The sequence below is a fragment of the Canis aureus genome, chromosome 26, assembly GCF_053574225.1.
Source record: "Canis aureus isolate CA01 chromosome 26, VMU_Caureus_v.1.0, whole genome shotgun sequence".
Taxonomy (NCBI): Eukaryota; Metazoa; Chordata; class Mammalia; order Carnivora; family Canidae; genus Canis; species Canis aureus.
This window is the reverse complement of record NC_135636.1, coordinates 35,039,386-35,057,208: the sequence shown is the minus strand read 5'-3', so window position 1 is coordinate 35,057,208 and position 17,823 is coordinate 35,039,386. Positions and strand designations below refer to the sequence as shown.

At 40.2% G+C, this 17,823-nt stretch overlaps 1 protein-coding gene across 5 annotated transcripts in view; it reads left to right on the top strand.

Moving 5' to 3' along the window:
• CHD6 (chromodomain helicase DNA binding protein 6) overlaps positions 1-17,823 on the top strand; it is a 203,915-nt gene that overhangs the window by 51,169 nt on the left and 134,923 nt on the right. For 3 of the 5 annotated variants that reach the window (XM_077873187.1, XM_077873188.1, XM_077873191.1), the window contains 2 exons: positions 3,397-3,452; positions 15,169-15,689. In XM_077873187.1, coding sequence (XP_077729313.1) covers positions 3,420-3,452; positions 15,169-15,689 — 554 coding nt within the window. In that variant the 5' untranslated portion in view covers positions 3,397-3,419. Of the gene's footprint in view, positions 1-3,396; positions 3,453-13,973; positions 14,078-15,168; positions 15,690-17,823 lie in introns of all 5 variants that reach the window. The other 2 variants (XM_077873189.1, XM_077873190.1) reach the window with 1 other exon arrangement.

Sequence of the window (17,823 nt, the reverse complement as noted above, 5' to 3'; positions counted from 1 at the left end):
GAGGCAGAGACAGAGGCAGAGGGAGAAGCAGGCTCCATGCAGTGAGCCCGATGTGGGACTTGATCCCGAGTCTCCAAGATCACACCCTGGGCTGAAGGCGGCACTAAACCGCTGAGCCACCCAGGCTGCCCTAGTTTTATATTTTTTAAACAAGTACCATAAAAGAGAGGTAAAAAAGTAGAGGTAACTTGAGGGAGTGCTTTGTAAATTATTAGATACTATTTGGAGAAATAAAAGTAGATAAATGCTTTTTGAACGCCTACTGCTGTTGTTGATGACATCTGCCATTTTGTAGGGTGCTGGTGCGTGGTGATCCACAGAGTGCTGTAAGTGATTTCACAGTAATAATGTGAGGTTTGTCAAAGCTCACATCTAGTGAACTAGAGCAGTTATTCTTAGAGTAACATCATTCCCACTCAGATCTCACACACACGTTCTCTCTTTCAGAGGATGGGGTGGGGTTACCTATGCAGCATGAATATCAGTAAAGGTACTGGCAATAGTATCTTGCCTGTGAACAAATTGGTGGTGGGGAGATTTGGTTTAGAGTCAGTCACCACCTCTTTTTCTTCAAGCTTTCTTTTTGCTGGGTAATCAAAATCAAGCCACATTTGGGTGAGCCCACCTCTTCCCCAGTCTTTCCAGCTTGTGTTTCTCTTCCTTCTCTGATGTGTGCAGGTCCTGTGATGACACAGGCCCTAGGGCTGGTAGGCCTGTGACCCTTGTGGCCACCTCCATTTCCTGGGCTTTACTGGGATGTTCACACTTCCCACCTCTTCCTTGAGCTTCCTCCATGCCCAGCTCTATTTCCTGTTGGCTTATTTCTTGGGATGTATTCCTTAAAGTAGAATTGGCAGATAAAAGGACTCAACAGTTTATAGATCTAGTGGCACCTTGCCTGAATGCTCTTCAGAAAGGTTGAAACAATTAGGGAAGTGCTATTAGCAATGGTAAGTTGGACCTGTTTTTCCCACATTCCTGGAAGTGCTGTGGCCCTGCAAATTTATTTGCATGCTAGTTTGTTGTACTTAATCAGAAGTTGTGCTTTGATGGCTCTGCTGCATTATACTTATTCTTTAGATATTAAAAGGTAATTTGTATTGACATTGGTAGGATTTTCTGTATTTTTTTAAATGATTGATTTTCCTTTTGTTGAGCAGAATTTTGAGTACATGTGTCTAATCAATAATTAGACACATGTACTTTTTTATTACCTGGAATTTATTTTTCCACCTTTTTCTTCATTTCAAAATTTGTAGCCATTTGTGATGGCTGAGAATCTTTGTTTTCTAGGGTCTGATCATTTGAAGTTGACAGATAAAGGAGATAAATTTGTACTAACATTACCTAGAACTGACTCCACTAGGATGAAGGTTAGGGATAAAATTCTCTTAACTGCCCTGATTCAGAGCACTTATTACTACTGTGGAATTCACAGGTTTTTAATTTTTTTTTATTTTTTTTATTTTTATTTTATTTTATTTTTTTTTATTTTTATTTTTTTACGGGTTTCTTTTGAAGTGAATCCTTGTTGTATCAAATGCTGATCCTCGCAGCAGTTCTTAGAATCATCATTTACTAATTTGACTTACCCTTCTCTTGATTTGGCCGATTCTTCTGTACCTTCCTTTGTTTCCCGGTGAGTCTGACCGCTTTGCAGTGTGTTAGCTCTTTGGATGCTATGCTGTTTGTGAGTAAAGTGCTGATAGCATTTTATGGTTCTTCTTACAGAAAACCCCTCAGACTCTGGGAGAAAAACACCAAGTGGACAGATATTAAACCGATAAATTATAATTGTGGCCCCAAGAATCACAAATCCTTCCTTTTTCTCAGTTGCATCAAACTCATCATGAACTAACTTTTTTTTTTTTTTTTAATTTTGTATTTATTTATGATAGTCCGAGAGAGAGAGAGAGAGAGAGAGGCAGAGGGAGAAGCAGGCTCCATGCACCGGGAGCCCGATGTGGGATTCGATCCCGGGTCTCCAGGATCGCGCCCTGGGCCAAAGGCAGGCGCCAAACCACTGCGCCACCCAGGGATCCCTCATGAACTAACTTAAAGAACAATCTGTCACATTTTAATCTTCAAGTTCTGCTTACTGCCTGCACATCACATTCATTTGGATATAAGAAATAATTCTGAACATAAGGATAACAATGTGCTCCTGGAATGGTTTCCTGAGGGAGCGACGTTCTGTAGCTTTGTGGGCTGTCCAGGAAATCAAAAGTGCACAGTAAACATGAGACCTGGAAGCTGAAATTCTGGGATCCCTCCCTGGTTCATACATGAGAGCTGTAGACCTCAGATAGTACTACTAGTTAGTAATTCAGGCAGCCCCAAATTCCAGATTCCTTAGGCTAGGGTTTTTTCTGGTTCCTAGGATGCCTCAAAGTGTTTCTGAGCCTCCAGTGCTGGGCTCTAACTGCTGTGCTACTCAAAAGTCATTTATGAGAAAAAGTTCAGTGTCGTCATGAGCATTATGGTTAGGTGGAGATGGGGCTTAAATATGGGTACAGTAAAATCAGTCACTTAAAACTCATACTAAATACTGGAATGGAGCTTATTTTGTCAAGTAACATACGCACATAGTTTAAAACACCAAATAATAAAAGGAGGCATGTGATGAAATGCAAGAATGACCTGTCCTGTCTCCTACAAGATTCCCTCTCTGGCCTTCAGGAAAACTACTTCTAACTCCCTTTTTTAATTGTATATATTCCTATTTCTCGATTTGTCAGTTGTGACATGATTTATTGATTTCCTTCCAGGAGAAATGAGGACTTTGTTTGTTTTTGCCCCCTCTCTTTCTTTTCTTTTTTATTTCTTAAGATTTTATTTATTTATTCATGAGAGACACAGAGAGAGAGAGAGAGGCAGTGACACAGGCAGAAGGAGAAGCAGGCTCCATGCAGGGAGCCTGATGCGACACTCGATCCCCGATATGGGACTCCCCGATATGGGACTCGATCCTCTTCTCCAGGATCAGGCCCTGGGCTGAAGGCAGCGCTAAACCGCCGAGCCACCTGGACTGCCCTGCCCTCTCTCTTTCAACTCCCCTCAGTATAGTCACATCGTTATTTAAGATTCTTCTTTTAGTTTCCTTTGTAATTTAATATGCCAGCATCTTTTATAACTTATTTTATCTACAAAGATAGTATCTTTTTGATTCTACCCAGCTGAAGCAATAAATTAGGGTTAGGTAAGATTAGGTAGGGTTAGGACCATGCTCTGGGGGTGGGGAGCGTTGACCCATTACACAGGTTATTGTGTTCTATGTTCTGTAGAAGCAGCCTCTACTCTGTGTTTGCCTCATGTGTCACAGTTAATCCTGAGACCACCTTAAATGTTTTATTTTGAATTTTACTATAATTTTTGCCTTTTCTTTATGTTTTACAGAGATAAGTATCTTCCTTCAATAGATGATAATGAAAATACAAAAGAAAGAGAAGCAGGTAAGTGATCACATATCTTTTAAGTGAATGCATCCAGCGTACACTGCCTGGTGCTTCTTTATTAGGAGCAGTTACTGGCAGTTAGGACTTACCTCTTAGCCTCTGGGGGTTAGCCTGCTGGTGCTTTTTCCCATTCTCCACATGGTCACTGAGTGCTCTTGTGCTCAGGTCCGCTCCATATAGAAATAAGTATAATGAAAACTGTAAGTCAAAATGTTATTCAAAATTAGATATGTGGAAGAGAAATTTTTCTTCCCTTGGAACAGCTTTCCAAGTTTTTATAGAGATATGGTCAATTCTTTATAGTTTATGCATTTATTATTTTGGATGTTAGGTTAATCTAAAAGCATTCTCATTCAGAAAATTCATACTCCTTATGATCTGTGGAAGTTCCTCCTAGACAAAATAGTGAACTAATTAGAAGGATGCGAACATCAACTATTGGGCATTTGGTTTCTTGAAGGGGAGGAGAATTGATAAAAACATTTGACCTGTGTGACCCATCCTGCCAAAATCTTTTCCTTAGTTGGTCCTTCTGTGTACCTGGTGGTTCCATATTCAAAGGAACCCAGAGACCCCACCCAGTATGGCTCAAGGACGAGAGAATGGGGACTTGCCTCTGTCTCTTCAAAACAGGCTATCTCTGATGGGCTGGTTTTCCTTTTATAGAATTGAATGACAGTCTGGTAACTGGGAAGGTCTGAACCCCTGCCTTTCCCTGAGTGAGACTCTGTGCAATGAGGTTGGGTAGAATCAGCCACTTTGCTCTCTGCTTCTAGGAAGCACTGACTAGTCAGAAACAGGGTGACCTAGGGATATGGTTACAAGGATTATTCTCTGTTCTGTCCCAGTGGATATGTCCTTGTGAAACCAAACCAAAACAAATTGAGGAAATAATTGACTTATCTGCTGCCAATTCTTAACAGGAAGAGCGATGACTACTCTCTACACACTGATTTCTCTTCCTATCCTGACTCTCTAGTGTCATCAGCTGGTAGACAAATGCTACAGAGAATGCAATTCTATCTGCCAGGAATTTATCCTATGGAGATACTCAGACAAGTGTTATCTGGATGAACAAAGGTTTCACTGCAGCTTTCTTTATAGCAGCAAAAATGGAAAGGAACCTACATGTCCATCAAAAAGGGGACTTTTTAAATCATGGCACATCTACCTGTTAGAATATTAAAATCTCTGTTAAAAAGAACACATTAGGGCAGCCCTGGTGGCACAGTGGTTTAGCGCCACCTGCAGCCCAGGGTGTGATCCTGGAGACCCAGGATCGAGTCCCGCGTCTGGCTCCCTGCATGGAGCCTGCTTCTCCCTCTGCCTGTGTCTCTGCCTCTCTCTCTCTCTGTCTCTATGAATAAATAAATAAATAAAATCTTAAAAAAAACCACACACATTAGGGCACCTGGGTGGCTCAGGCGAAGCATCTGCCTTTGGCTCAGGTCATGATCTCAGAGTCCTGGAATCCAGCCCTGCATAGGGCTCCCAGCTCAATGGGGAGCCTGCTTCTTCTTCTTCCTCTGCCTTTGCCCCTCCCCCCTGCTCATGCTCGCTCTCTCTCTCTCTAAAATAAAATAAATCTTAAAAAAAAAAAAATTAAAAAGAGAACACATTACTGAAGAAAACCCCAAGCCTTCAAAACTATCATTTACAAAACATGGGCAGATCTATATTTCTTAAAACATTCTGCATATTTAATGTTCTAAACATTCTTTAAGATAAGCTTTTATTTCAGTAAAAATACTCCTTTTTTAAAAAAAGTAATCTCTGCATCCAGCATGGGGCTTGACCTCACTACCCCTAGTTCAAGAGTCACATGCTCCTCCAACTGAGCCAGCCAGGCACCTCTTTCACTAAGAAGCTCTTTACCCAAATTACACCAACATAAATTCATGTTTCTTTCTCTTGAGATTTTACTGGTTCATATTACCAGTCTGTCGGCCAGCTGTTGTATAGTCTTCATTAGCTGAGTTTTGTTCAGATAGTAATACTGATGAATAGGGTGGGGTTTCTACTTAGAAGTTAGTATTAGCTATGGTAGAGGAGTAAGTTAATTAAGTGGAGTCACTTTCAGAAGGAATTGATCCTGCTTCTCTTCTAGGTACAGTTGATAGACCATAATGATGACTGAACTGCCTGGCATGGAAATAGAAACTTAGGTTCATGCCAAAGGAATCCATAGGTACCAGGATTGATCATATATATAGTGTTTATTGCCTGACAGAGACTTTGGTAGAATAGGATTGGAATGACCACTTCCCCATCTAACTTTGGACAAGTTCAGCCTGTTTTTCTATCACTTGAATGGGAGTAATCATGCATGCCTCACAAGGTGTTGGATTAAATGGGGTAGCTCATCAAATGCTTGGCATTCAGTGTGTCAGTGGCAAGGAAATCATCCAGTAGAATAAGAAAATTAACCATCAGACTTTGTCCTTTTCCTTACTGTGTTTCTAAAAGGTGTTAGAAGTAACAGCAAATAAAATGTCTGCTCTTTAAAAACTCTCATTCCTGTGAATTCATTTTTCTCTTCTCTGGAGGAAAATGATATGTAAAATACATTCCAATCTTAAAAAATCCACATTTCCTTGTTCAAAGTTTTATCAAGGTAAATTAAACTGAGATGAAAGATTCTACAAGTTAATCAGAACTTTGTAATAAATAATCATACTTCTTATTAACCAGAAAGGGCATAACAGGAGTAGTGTACCAAGGACAAAGGGTTTAGAGATTGACTTTGTATTGCCTAAAGAAGTGATGCAAGAAAAATAGACTTTAATAAAACTTTAAAAAATAAGTCACTTGGGTGCTATAGTCTTTTATCTATATTAAAGAATAAACTTCTGCTAAGAAATATATATACATCTTAATCCCTCAGAATACTAAGCAATGTTAGGTAGAAAAACATTTTGCCAGAGGAATAAAATGTGAACTCCAGTCACTGAAAACCATTGTAGCACTACTGATGTATCGAACAGCTAGAACTGCTCCTTTGTAAGGGGACGAAATCTGGTGTTAGTGGTAACAAACCCGTAGTAAGTAAATACTGGTTTTTATTCATCCCAATTCCTTGCATGGTACTGAGAGAAATGGAAAATGTAGTTAATATTATTTGATATATTTTATGGGTAAGAGGTTTTTGGTACATATATCCGCTGTAGAGGATAGTTTATGAGCACAAGTACAATAGGAATAGGTAATACTATGAATAGGATTAAAATTTGGAGCTTGACCAGAAGGTTAACCGAGACTTGCAGTAATCAGGAGAGAACCTGCTCTCCAAACTCCACGACCAAAAATCAGATCAGTAGAGCCCCTCTTTCTAAGACTTCTAGAAAATGAAAAGGTGGGGCAGGAAGAGTTTTCTTCAGATAAACGCTGGGAATCTCAAAGACCTTCGTATTGTTAGACCAGGTTTCCTTCTCTAGAGTGAATATGGATATAATTTATTTACTAAACAAATATTTGTTGAGTTTTTCCAGCAGTTATTCATCAAGAAATATTTGAGGGTCTGCTTTAGGCCAGCTACAAAATTGACTAAAAGTTAGGTTTTTTTTCTTAAGAAAGTTTAGTCTGGTTACAAACAGGCAGTTGCAGTAGGGGAATGGCATATACCTCAAAAGAGCCAGGCTTCTCTGCATTGCAGGTCGAAGAGTGACGCTCTGGAACTGGGGAGTATGGAGGTTTGGGGCATGTCAGTCCCACCAAAGACTCTCAGAGTGTTTTAAAAAGATGTTGTCTTCTGAGTAGAGCCAAGTTTTAGTCAAGTTGTTTCAGAGGACCCAGGAGTAAAGTTTGGGAGGGCAGAGAGTAATATGTGGGTGGGTTTGGAAAGGTGAAGCATATGATAGTAAAGGAGAGTGGAAAGCCCTGGAGTGTGGAGTGCTACATTTTGGGTGGTGACCAAAATAAACTAACATAAGAAGCATGGTGGATTGGGATGCCCAGGTGACCTGAGCCAGGCGATTTTGGCTCAGGTCATTGGTCTCTGGGTTAGGGGATCGAGCCCTGCATTGGGCTCTGCACTCAGCAGGGAGTCTGCTTGAGATTCGTTCTTTGCCTCTGCCTCTCCCCTCACTTGTACTTTCCCTCTAAATAAATAAATAAAATCATAATGAAAAAAAAAGTGGCATGATGCATTTAGCTGGGCACCACATTCCCAAAAGAAGTGGTCTCAGCTGTGCTCTATTGGGGATAGGTGAGAACTCCCATCCCTAGGATGGCATGTACCACCAGTATAGACCACCAAATAATGACCCACAACTCAGAATAGTGAAAGAGAGAATAGCAAAATTGATCATATGGATGAATAAATAATTCGTATCTTAGACTTTTCAGCATCACACTGCAGAAGATCTTAAGATAAGGGCTAATGCCAGTCAGATCTTCCATTTGGCAGTCACTGGAGGGCCTTTTCAACATACCTGAAGATGGAGTGTTAGTAAATTGCTTAATACAACCAAGATTTTAAACACCCTCATCCTGGATTCATGTTTCAAAAGGACTTAAAGTGGACCTTACCCAAATTCTCCCTCCTCCAAAGAAAAAGAAATCTGAGCATTGAATGCTTTTCTCCATCTTTTGACATACATTGACAGATATTCTATTGTTGTCCTAAGTCATTCTGTGTTCTGAAATATACTTGAGAAGGCAGAGCACGGTGACCAGGATGGTAAAAGAACACTGACTCATTTCATACGAAGTATGATGGATGAAACTAGGATTATGTAGCCTAAATAAGGGAACCTTTAAAAGCATCCTGTGGAGGAAAAGATGAAATGTATCTGTTGCTGGACCTGTGGATGCGAATGGTCACATGGGACGCATTATTAGAAGGCAGGCAAGGTACTTACTAAGTATTGTTTTCTCTCTTTCCTTCTTACTCTTCTCTGTCTGCATTTAAATTTCATAATCTACCTGCCCCCAGTTTTTGTTACTGCCTGGAATTAACAAGATTTAGATTGACTTTGCAGATTTGGAGAAGCTAAAATCTTTGAGACTCTTGAAATATCATAAGAAAAAGTGTCATCCCCCCTCTCCTCGCCCCCCAGGTTTTAAACGCAAAAATACAGTAATAGAGATGGGGACTGGAATGACAGATTCTAGGACTTGGCAAGAGGGAGTGTGAAGTTTGCACATCTGTGCACCACCCTTCAGTCCTTAACTTACCACCTCCCCAGCAGTATTTGATGCCTGTCTTGGAGTAGTACTCTTTATCTTCTGGCTTCTGTGATATCACACATTCTGACTTTTTCCCCACGACATCACTGACCTGATTGCTCCTTTTCACCCTCTCTGTAGGTTCTTCCTCTGGGGACCCTTAAATATCAGTGCGTGTCAGGGTTTGGTCCTGTTCTTCTCTCTTTGTCCATTCTTCCTGGACAGTCTGATTCATTCTTGTAGAAATGTCTTTTGGAAAGTATATCTGAGAGCCTCTTGGACACCTCCTCTTGCAGTAGCCTTAGATGCCTGAAACTGACCTCTCCTCCTCCTGGTGCTAACCAGCTGTGGCTATGTGAGGAGCCACATCTGGGTCAGAATGCCTGCTCTGTCACCCAGAGCACAGGACTCCTGGGTAAAGAGGGATTGAATATTCTAAGTGGAAGAGAACACACACACATACACACTCATACACGCACACACACACACACACACACACACACACACACACACACACATAGTTGGTCATTGTTTCTCAGTCTTGCTCACCCAGCATAGCCTGCTTGCCAAATGACTGGGCCCAGTACAATGGCAGTAATAAAGGCAAAGAAATGTGGGTTTTTGCCTTTAGTATATCCCATGGTCAGATAACCGTAGAAATATTCTTTCAGAAGGAAGTGAAGGTGAAAGAATAAGACAATCCTGATTTTAATTGGAAACTAACTTTTGCCACCTGAAGATGTCTGCAAACTGACTCATAGTAGTGGTTCTTATTTTCTATTTTATCATTTGGACTTCAAAAAAATCTCAAATTTAGATAAACTTTTCTGTTCATTTTTAGTTGAGCTAATTTCTTGATACTGTCTAAACATAAAACTTTTTTTTTTTTAAGATTTTATTTAAGAGAAAGCGTGAGAGAGAGAGAGAGCATGAGCATGGGGGAGGAAGAGCGAGGGAGAAGCAGACTCCCCGCTGAGCAGGGAGCTCGACCAGGGGACATGATCCTAGGACCCTGGGATCACAACCTGAGACCTGAGCTGAAAGCAGACACTTAACCGACTGAGCTGTGCAGGTGCCCAACATAGAACATTTTCATCTTCCTGCTGGAGAAGATGGAAGATTCTGAGGCAGATAGCCGCAGAAGCTGGCTGAACCTTGCCGAGATACACAGAAGTACTTCTGGATGGAGGGCATGCAGGGGGCCTTTCCAACTTGAGTGCAAAGAGCACTCTCTTTGCCCAGCACTCGGTCCCATGTGATTGTGGTGCTGGTGCCTCTCATATTCTGCCTTTGAATCCTGAATCATGATAATTTGGAGGAGTATGAATTGTCTGCCAAAACAGCTTTTCCTGTTCATTATTAAAGCCTTTAAAATTTTTCTATTACATATATGTGAAAATATTTTAATTACAAATATTACAAAAGTAATATCCTGGTTATTGAAAATGTAGGTGTCTATTTAGAAAAATTAAACATCCAAATTTCCATAGCCTCAAATGATTACTGTTAACGTTTTGCCGATATTTTTCCATTCTTTATACACAGGAATTTGTTGTCATTTGTATTTACATGTACAATTTTGTAGACTTTTTCTGTTTTTCAAATTGAAAATACTAATTTCATTCAATAACTGTATGATTGAGTTTTACCATAAGCCATAAAGATATTGGGGAGTACTTCAGTCACTGCCTTGTGAAGCTTACATTCTTGTGAGAGACGGATGAAAACAAGTAACTTTCAGAAAGTTATAAAGAAAGAATGGATGTTATCCACAGTCCTATTACTCACACATAATGATGGTTAATATCTATGTATCCTAAATTTATTTTTAAAAGTTAGTGTTGAGAAATAGCATTTTGGGGGCATCTGAGTCGGCTCAGTGGTTGAGCATCTGCCTTTGGCTAGGTCATGATCTCGGGGTCCTGGGATTGAGTCCTGCATCAGGCTCTCCAAAGGGAGCCTGCTTCTCCCTCTGCCTGTGTCTCTGCCTCTCTTTCTGTCTCTGGTGAATAAATAAATAAACTCTTAAAAAAATAGCATTTTTAAAAAACAAAAATGGGATTAGATCATAGATTTCCCCCCCTACTTCCCACATAGTATGGATTTTTTAAATGTCAACTAAAACTTTGTAATTAATAATGTGTAATATAATAAAATAATATAACAGTGGCTGCATAATACTGTTCCATATAATGGATGTGCTGTTAATTTATACATTATTCTTTATAAAGATTGACAAATAAGTGATTTATAGTTTTTCCTCCCTTTTAAAAATTCTGTATGTTACTCAGCTTTCGGAGAACCTAAATATTTCCTTAATTTCTGTTATAAAAGAAATCATTCAGTTTATTATTATTTATTTTATTTTTTTAATCATTCAGTTTAAAAGCATACCCATAATTAAAATATTGGTATTGTTGCTATACTTCCCTGAAGAAGGCTTTTTAATAGTTGATGGAGCTGTCAGCAATGTCTGAGAGGACCATTTTTGCCCTATCTTTATATTGGATTTTTAAAAATTGAGATATAATTCACATCCCTTAAATTCTATTACACGTTTAAATTGTGCAATTCAGTGATTTTTAGTACAGTCACAATATTGTATAAAGATCACCACTATTTGATTTCAGAACATTTTCATCACCCCCAAAAGAAACCATATGCCCATTAGCAGACACTCCTCATTTCCTCTTCCCTCAGGGCCTGGCATCCACTAATTTACTTCTTGTCTCTATGGATATGCCTATTCTGGGCATTTCATATAAATGGAATTATACAATAAGTAGTCTTTTGTACCTGGCTTCTTTCACTTAGCATAATGTCTTTAAGGTCTATACATGTTGTACCATGGGTGATCTTATTTAGAGTCTATTTTGACTTTCAAGTACTTGAGTGATTCTTGGGAGGATAACCCAGATTTGTCCTTGGACCTGTGTTTGGGAACCATTGACATAGGCCATAATCTCTCAATTAGTTATTAAATCCTTTACAAATGACCCAGATCCAGTTATCTGGATTCATAACTTTAAGTGTCTTTTCCAGGAATATTGTAGGTTGCTAATTTTGAGTCAAAGAAGTGGGTTTTATTCCTAACTGCAGTTTATGAGCTGGCATTTTTGGATGTCTTTTTTATCAGTTGGCCTCTCCATTTCATCCTCTGTTCTAGGTTCTCTGTATTTAGTAAATTGTCAGTGTAATGTAAAATATTGTTGGTGCTGTGGTCCATCATTGCCAATCTGTTCCCTTTAGGGCCATTTTCAAAGTGGTGATTTACTGTCCTTCTTGGTAGAATCTGAAAACAGTTTATTGAGGCTCTTTGCTGCTTCTTTACTGACCTTGAGACACATGTAAGAAATATTTTTTGTCATAGTTTTTAATCCTCAACAGATATCTTTTCAAGACCCCAAAAAGGTGCCTTAAAAATAAAAGTATTTCTGGTAGATTATTGGCTTTGGAGATTTAATGTTTTTTAATTACTAATATCTGCCTCTTAGGATATTTCTTCCTTTTTAGCATTGACTAATTGTGCAGCATTTCTTGGGGTTCCCTTCTTCCTGTAGGATGTCCCCGCTCTGCAACTCCCTAGGAATATAACCTTTTTTTTTTTTTAATTTTTTTTTAAGATTTTATTTATTTGACAGCACAAGTAGGCAGAGTGGCAAGTAGAGGCAAAGGGAGAAGGAGAAGCAGGCTTCCCGCTGAGCAGGGAGCCCAATGCGGGACTTGATCCCAGGACCCTGGGATCATGACCTCAACCAAAGGCAGACCTTAGCAGACTGAGCCCCCCAGGTGCCCCGAAATATAACCTTTTGACTAACTTATTTCATCTCTCTGAACTGACTATCTTATCTGTAAAATGAGGGGTAGAGCAGATGACTATTTGTGATTCCTCAGAGTGGAATTGCTGAGATGTCAGGTAGTTACATGTTTACGTTTATAAAGAACTATGTGATCTTCTCCCAAAGTGGTTATATAGGCCAAGTCCATTTAACGTTTCTAACCAAGTCCAGTCATACTGGTCTGGTGGCCTAGCAATCGTTATGGTTTCCTGGGATGTATGTCATAAAGTGCTCAGTGAAGTGAGCACTAGCTTTTGGCCAGAAGGTCCAGATCCAGGTTCCGCCATTCACTGAATGTATGTCTGTGGGTACATCACCTAACATCAGTAATCTTCTATTTCTTCATATACAAAATACATGTCTTTACACTAATATTTCAGCATTCTTGTAAAGATTAGAGATATCATGAAGCATGCTTTGCATAATTCCAAGTATATCTATGTGATATATATCCAATAAGTGTTAGGTGTTGCTGTTGTTACTGTGTAATGATTGAATATTGAGTTTCCACCACCTACATCCATCTACCTTAACTTTGGAGGGCCCTAGCTTTCAAAAGATAGACCTTGAAATGAGGTATGAGTTGAAAAGTGGGTCCCACTTTGTCTACAGTGAGCTGCCTTGGTGGAATTAGGTTTTGAATATGTTGTCTTTAAAATTCTCTTTAATAAACTAACTTGTATTTGTTGTTTTTTTAGTGTGTCCACCCTTGCATGCTAAGCAAAAACTTGTTTCCTGAGGGTCAAGTGTCTCTGGCACAGAATTGAGTAATATCCCAGGGATGGCTGTATGCTCTCAGGTTCCAAGCTTCAACTGGGTACCTATTACTGCAGTCTCAGATTTCTTGTTGCCTGTTTTTTCTTTTTTACTTCTTTTTTTTCTTTTTATTGTGGTAAAAAGTATAACACAAAATTTGCCATCTTGACCGATGTCTTGTATTTTAAATTCCTTTTAAGTTTGCTTAGTATCTCTTTTTCCTAAACCATCCTAAGTACTAAATCAGCAGTGAGATAGTCAAGCTGAATTGTCTTGTCTTTTTTTTTTTCTTTTTTTTTTTAAAGTAGGGAGTGCTGCCAGAATGACCAATTCTTTCTGAACTTAGGCTTGTTTATGACACTGGACTTTATTTATGATAAAGATCCAAAAAAATCCTTTTTTTCTTTCATCTTTTTCTCCTGGGATTCTCAGTGTTATGTTTGGGAGTATTAGACTAGGGAAGGGATCTGGAAAACACAGAAGGGGAAACATGCAGCTGAATTTTGCACTCCATCACTCCAGGGTGGGCCACGAAGTCTGAGCACAGATGGGTTACTCGAACTCTGGAAGGAAGCCATACCACCTAGGCAAGGGCCTGTGCCTTCTAGCCCACACCAGGCCTCTTGTTAGGGGAGCAAACTAGTCACACATGGAGCTGTTCTAAGCCATCATGCAAAGATGATTTTGACCGGCTTCCTGGAAAGCCTGCTTGTCCCTCCCATGCTCTCTTTAAATTATTTCTTTGTTCCCAACCCAGGAGAGTGTGCTGTTGCCTGAAACCGGCACCCATGTTATCGGATTATTGCCAACCTTAGCTTGGTTATGAAATGACAGATGTACTCTGTGATACCAGACCCGAAGGTATGAGATGTGACTTCTGTTTCCAAAGGGATATTTCCTGAAAGTGGTCACCTTGGGAAGTTGCACCTTTATTTAATGGTGCTCAGAACAGCTTCAGAATTTCCTTTTTAGGGATGTCTGGGTGGCTCAGTGGTTGAATGTCTGCCTTTGGCTCAGGTACTGATCCAGGAGTCCTGGGATCAAGTCCTGCATTGGGTTCCCTGCACGGAGCCTGCTTCTCCCTCTGCCTATGTCTCTGCCTTTCTGTGCCTCTCATGAATAAATAAATAAAATCTTTTAAAAAAAAATTTCCTTTTTAGGAAGATGCCTTCAGCTTCTGTGACACATTCTTTCTAATGGCATCTATTACAATGAAACTTTGTCCTACATGGGTGGTTTTTATGGGTTTTTTTGTTTTGTTTTGTTTGTTTTTGGTTTTGGTTTTGTTTTGTTTGCAAGTGGCCAAAGGTTATTTGGTGTGCTGAGTCTAGGGGCTAAGGTGATCGATCTTATGAAGGAACTCTACTTGTAGTTAAAAATAAAAGATGTAGTTTTGAATGATACGGGTTTTCCTATTGAACATCAAACCTGCTGAATGTTGATGCATCTTGAAGATAGGTAAGAGCAAGAAATTAGGGAAATCAGCACCAACTGAGTTCACCCCCCTGCATCCTTGTCATCCAGTGATACCAGCTTCATTTATAAGCACGTGTAAACAGAACTTGTGTGTACTCACACGAGTAGTGCTGTTCTGGGTCAGAACAGTGTGCCTAGGATCTAAAGGTATTTGGTGGGACATTGTTGTTGCTGGTTCTAGATGTGGGATCCTAAGGTGTTTCAGATTTGGGCAGGTAACATGGAAATCCTTAAGGATGTTTTCGTTCGTTTGTTTGTTTTACATATGAATTTTTTATATGCTAACAGCGGCTTAGTGCGTCTCCACAAGGGCAAAGGCAAACACAAACTGTCTCCCCAAGACTCTAGCACATGAGAAACTTACCCATGGTAGGAATACAGTAAATGTTGAACAGATCCATGCATTTGAACTTCCTAATGCTCTCTAGAATTAAGCACACAGCAGGAAGTAATATGCTTGTCTCTCTCTTTTACAGTTGTCAAATTTAAAAGTTCTGAATCACTCCCCAATGTCTGATGCCTCTGTCAATTTTGACTACAAATCCCCCTCCCCCTTCGAGCACAGCACTGATCAGGAGGAGAAAATTGAAGATGTTGCCAGTCACTGTCTGTCTCAGAAGGACCTGTATGCTGCTGAAGAGGAAGCTGAGACTCTTTTCCCTAGGAAGATGACATCCCATAATGGGATGGAGGACAGTGGAGGGGGAGGCACTGGGGTGAAGAAGAAAAGGAAGAAAAAGGATCCGGGAGAGCAAGATGGTGCAGCAAAGGGAAGCAAGGACAGGGAGCCCAAGCCAAAGAGGAAGCGAGAACCTAGAGAGCCAAAGGAACCCCGGAAGGCCAAGGAGCCCAAGAGGGCCAAGGAGCCCAAGGAGCCCAAGCAGAAGGATGGAGCCAAGAAAGCACGGAAGCCCCGGGAGGCCTCGGGCACCAAGGAGGCCAAAGAGAAGAGGAGCGGTGCTGACACTGCAGCCAGGACAAAGTCCAAGAAGGCCAGGTGCGTCCGTTTCCTCCCTCTGTGACCACTTGGCCCTGCCTACACTGAATGGGTTGCTTTTGGCCTTACTCCAGCCCCTGGACATAACTCCACTACTTTCATCCAAAATGAACCACTTTTTTACCTCTTAATGAGAGAAAGATAACTTTAATACTGGCGCTGCCATTTCTTGCCATTCCTTTTGGATTAAGGAGAATTAAGATATGTTTGTACACACAAGGTGTAAGGGAAGGGATGTTAGAGGTGTGGCACAGGGAAGGCAGTGGTTTTGGGGATAGCAGCTATCAGGACGGTGCCTGGTCCTGGGAATCTGTGTGCAGGCTGTCTAGGAGAGCCATGGGTATGCCAGATAGAAGGGGACTGCCTAGCTATCGTCGGCCGTGAGCTCTCTAGTGCGGGACGGCTCCTCATCTGTTTCTCTCATTCAGCATCTAACACGGTGCCTGACACATCAACAGGTGCTCAGGAAGTGATGAGTAAATGAGACCAGCAGAGACTACAGTAGAAAGCCCCAAGGGAATGAGCACAGATTCACTGCAGAGTGGGTGACATTAAGGGTCTTAACTAGAGATTGTATCAGGATCCAAATGTAGTCTTCACTCAGGAAACTCAGTATTTGTCATTGGAAAATACTGGAATTGTATTGAAATGGAATTGTATTGAAATGGAATGTTTTTCTTTTTGTCTCTTTCTAAATTCTTTGTGCAGAACATTAGATTTAAACTTTCTGAAAAAATGCAGAACAAAAAATATATAACCTCTATATAGTTAAAAGGAACTTAAGGAATTTAAGTTTCTAAAATCTAAGTGCAGGGGCAGAAGATAGAAAGGAGCACCCATGAAAACACAGAGATTGTTGTGAATGCGGACATAAAGTATAAGACCATCAGACCTGTATAGGGTCAGGTATGGAGGAAGTAAATTTTAAAGAGAAGAAAGCATTTTGGATGGTTTATGCTATGACTCAGAATTTACTATATAGTTCAGTTCATTTTCAAAAGGATTTTGTTGGGACCGGGTGGATAATTTCATAATCCAAGTTAAAACTGCCTTATAATACTCATTCCCTTCTGCCTGGCAAGGGATTTCGTCTTTTGTCTATCATAGAGGCTTGGAGTCGGGGGTGATCCTAGGAATGTAGTTTACAGATAGTAGACTTAAAGTACCTTCTAGAAGGTCAAGAGAGGTAGGTAAAAATCAGGATTCTCACTAAAAAGAAACTTAGAGGCTCTGTTTCTCAGTGAACCTAATGAGTATACTCAGATCTCTGATGTGTGTGTGACATAGCAGAGTGAGTCTCTGTCTTTTGCTATAACTTTCATCTCCAAGTTACTTTGGAAAAGCTGAAGTGGTTCTTTAGGGTGATAACACATGTGAGGGAGATGTGAACTAGTGCGGTGACTTTCAGAAAACAAAGAAGAATTCCTGAGGATAGTGTTTTAGAATTAGGGTAATTGGAGGAGATTTTCACAGATCTACTAAGGATTTTGGTTTGTTTGTAGAAGGCATTAGAAAGCCATAGGTACCTGAGCTCACTAGCACTGGTCTCTGGTGCTTATCTGCTTACAACAATTCATGTTTACTTTGTGTGAGGTATGAAACAAGGAGATGAGTGTACAGACATTGCCATAAATTCCATTTGGGGGCCACAAGGAGGCATTCCACAAAAATACTTTAGGTGTCCATATATATATACAGCAATACTAAGGGAACTTGCCTGTGATCTAAATAGGCTGTATACAAGATAAGTGAGCTGGAGAAGTGCTTCGTAGTGTTTTCAAGGGCTGCTAACTTCTGGCAGCAGAAGACACCCTTTGAGAGGATCCTGGCAGATGGGGCAATGGGGGCAAGTTATGTGAGACTTTCTCTCTTGATTTGGGGCCTATGCAAAATTGACTTGTAACGTGATAGAATTCTGTGTAGCTTGGTAGGATATTGCACTGGTGGCCTTTCATTTCTTGTCCTTTATATATTTATCAAATTGCTTTTGATTCTTTTAATTAAAGATCCCACTAGTCAACAGAAGCAGTTTTAGTTATAAAAGGACATTAATTGAAAAAAATGTTGGCAATTCAGTCTGTGTTTTGTGCTCCCTGATATTATTCTCTTACAGATTGGCTCAAGTACATGTTTT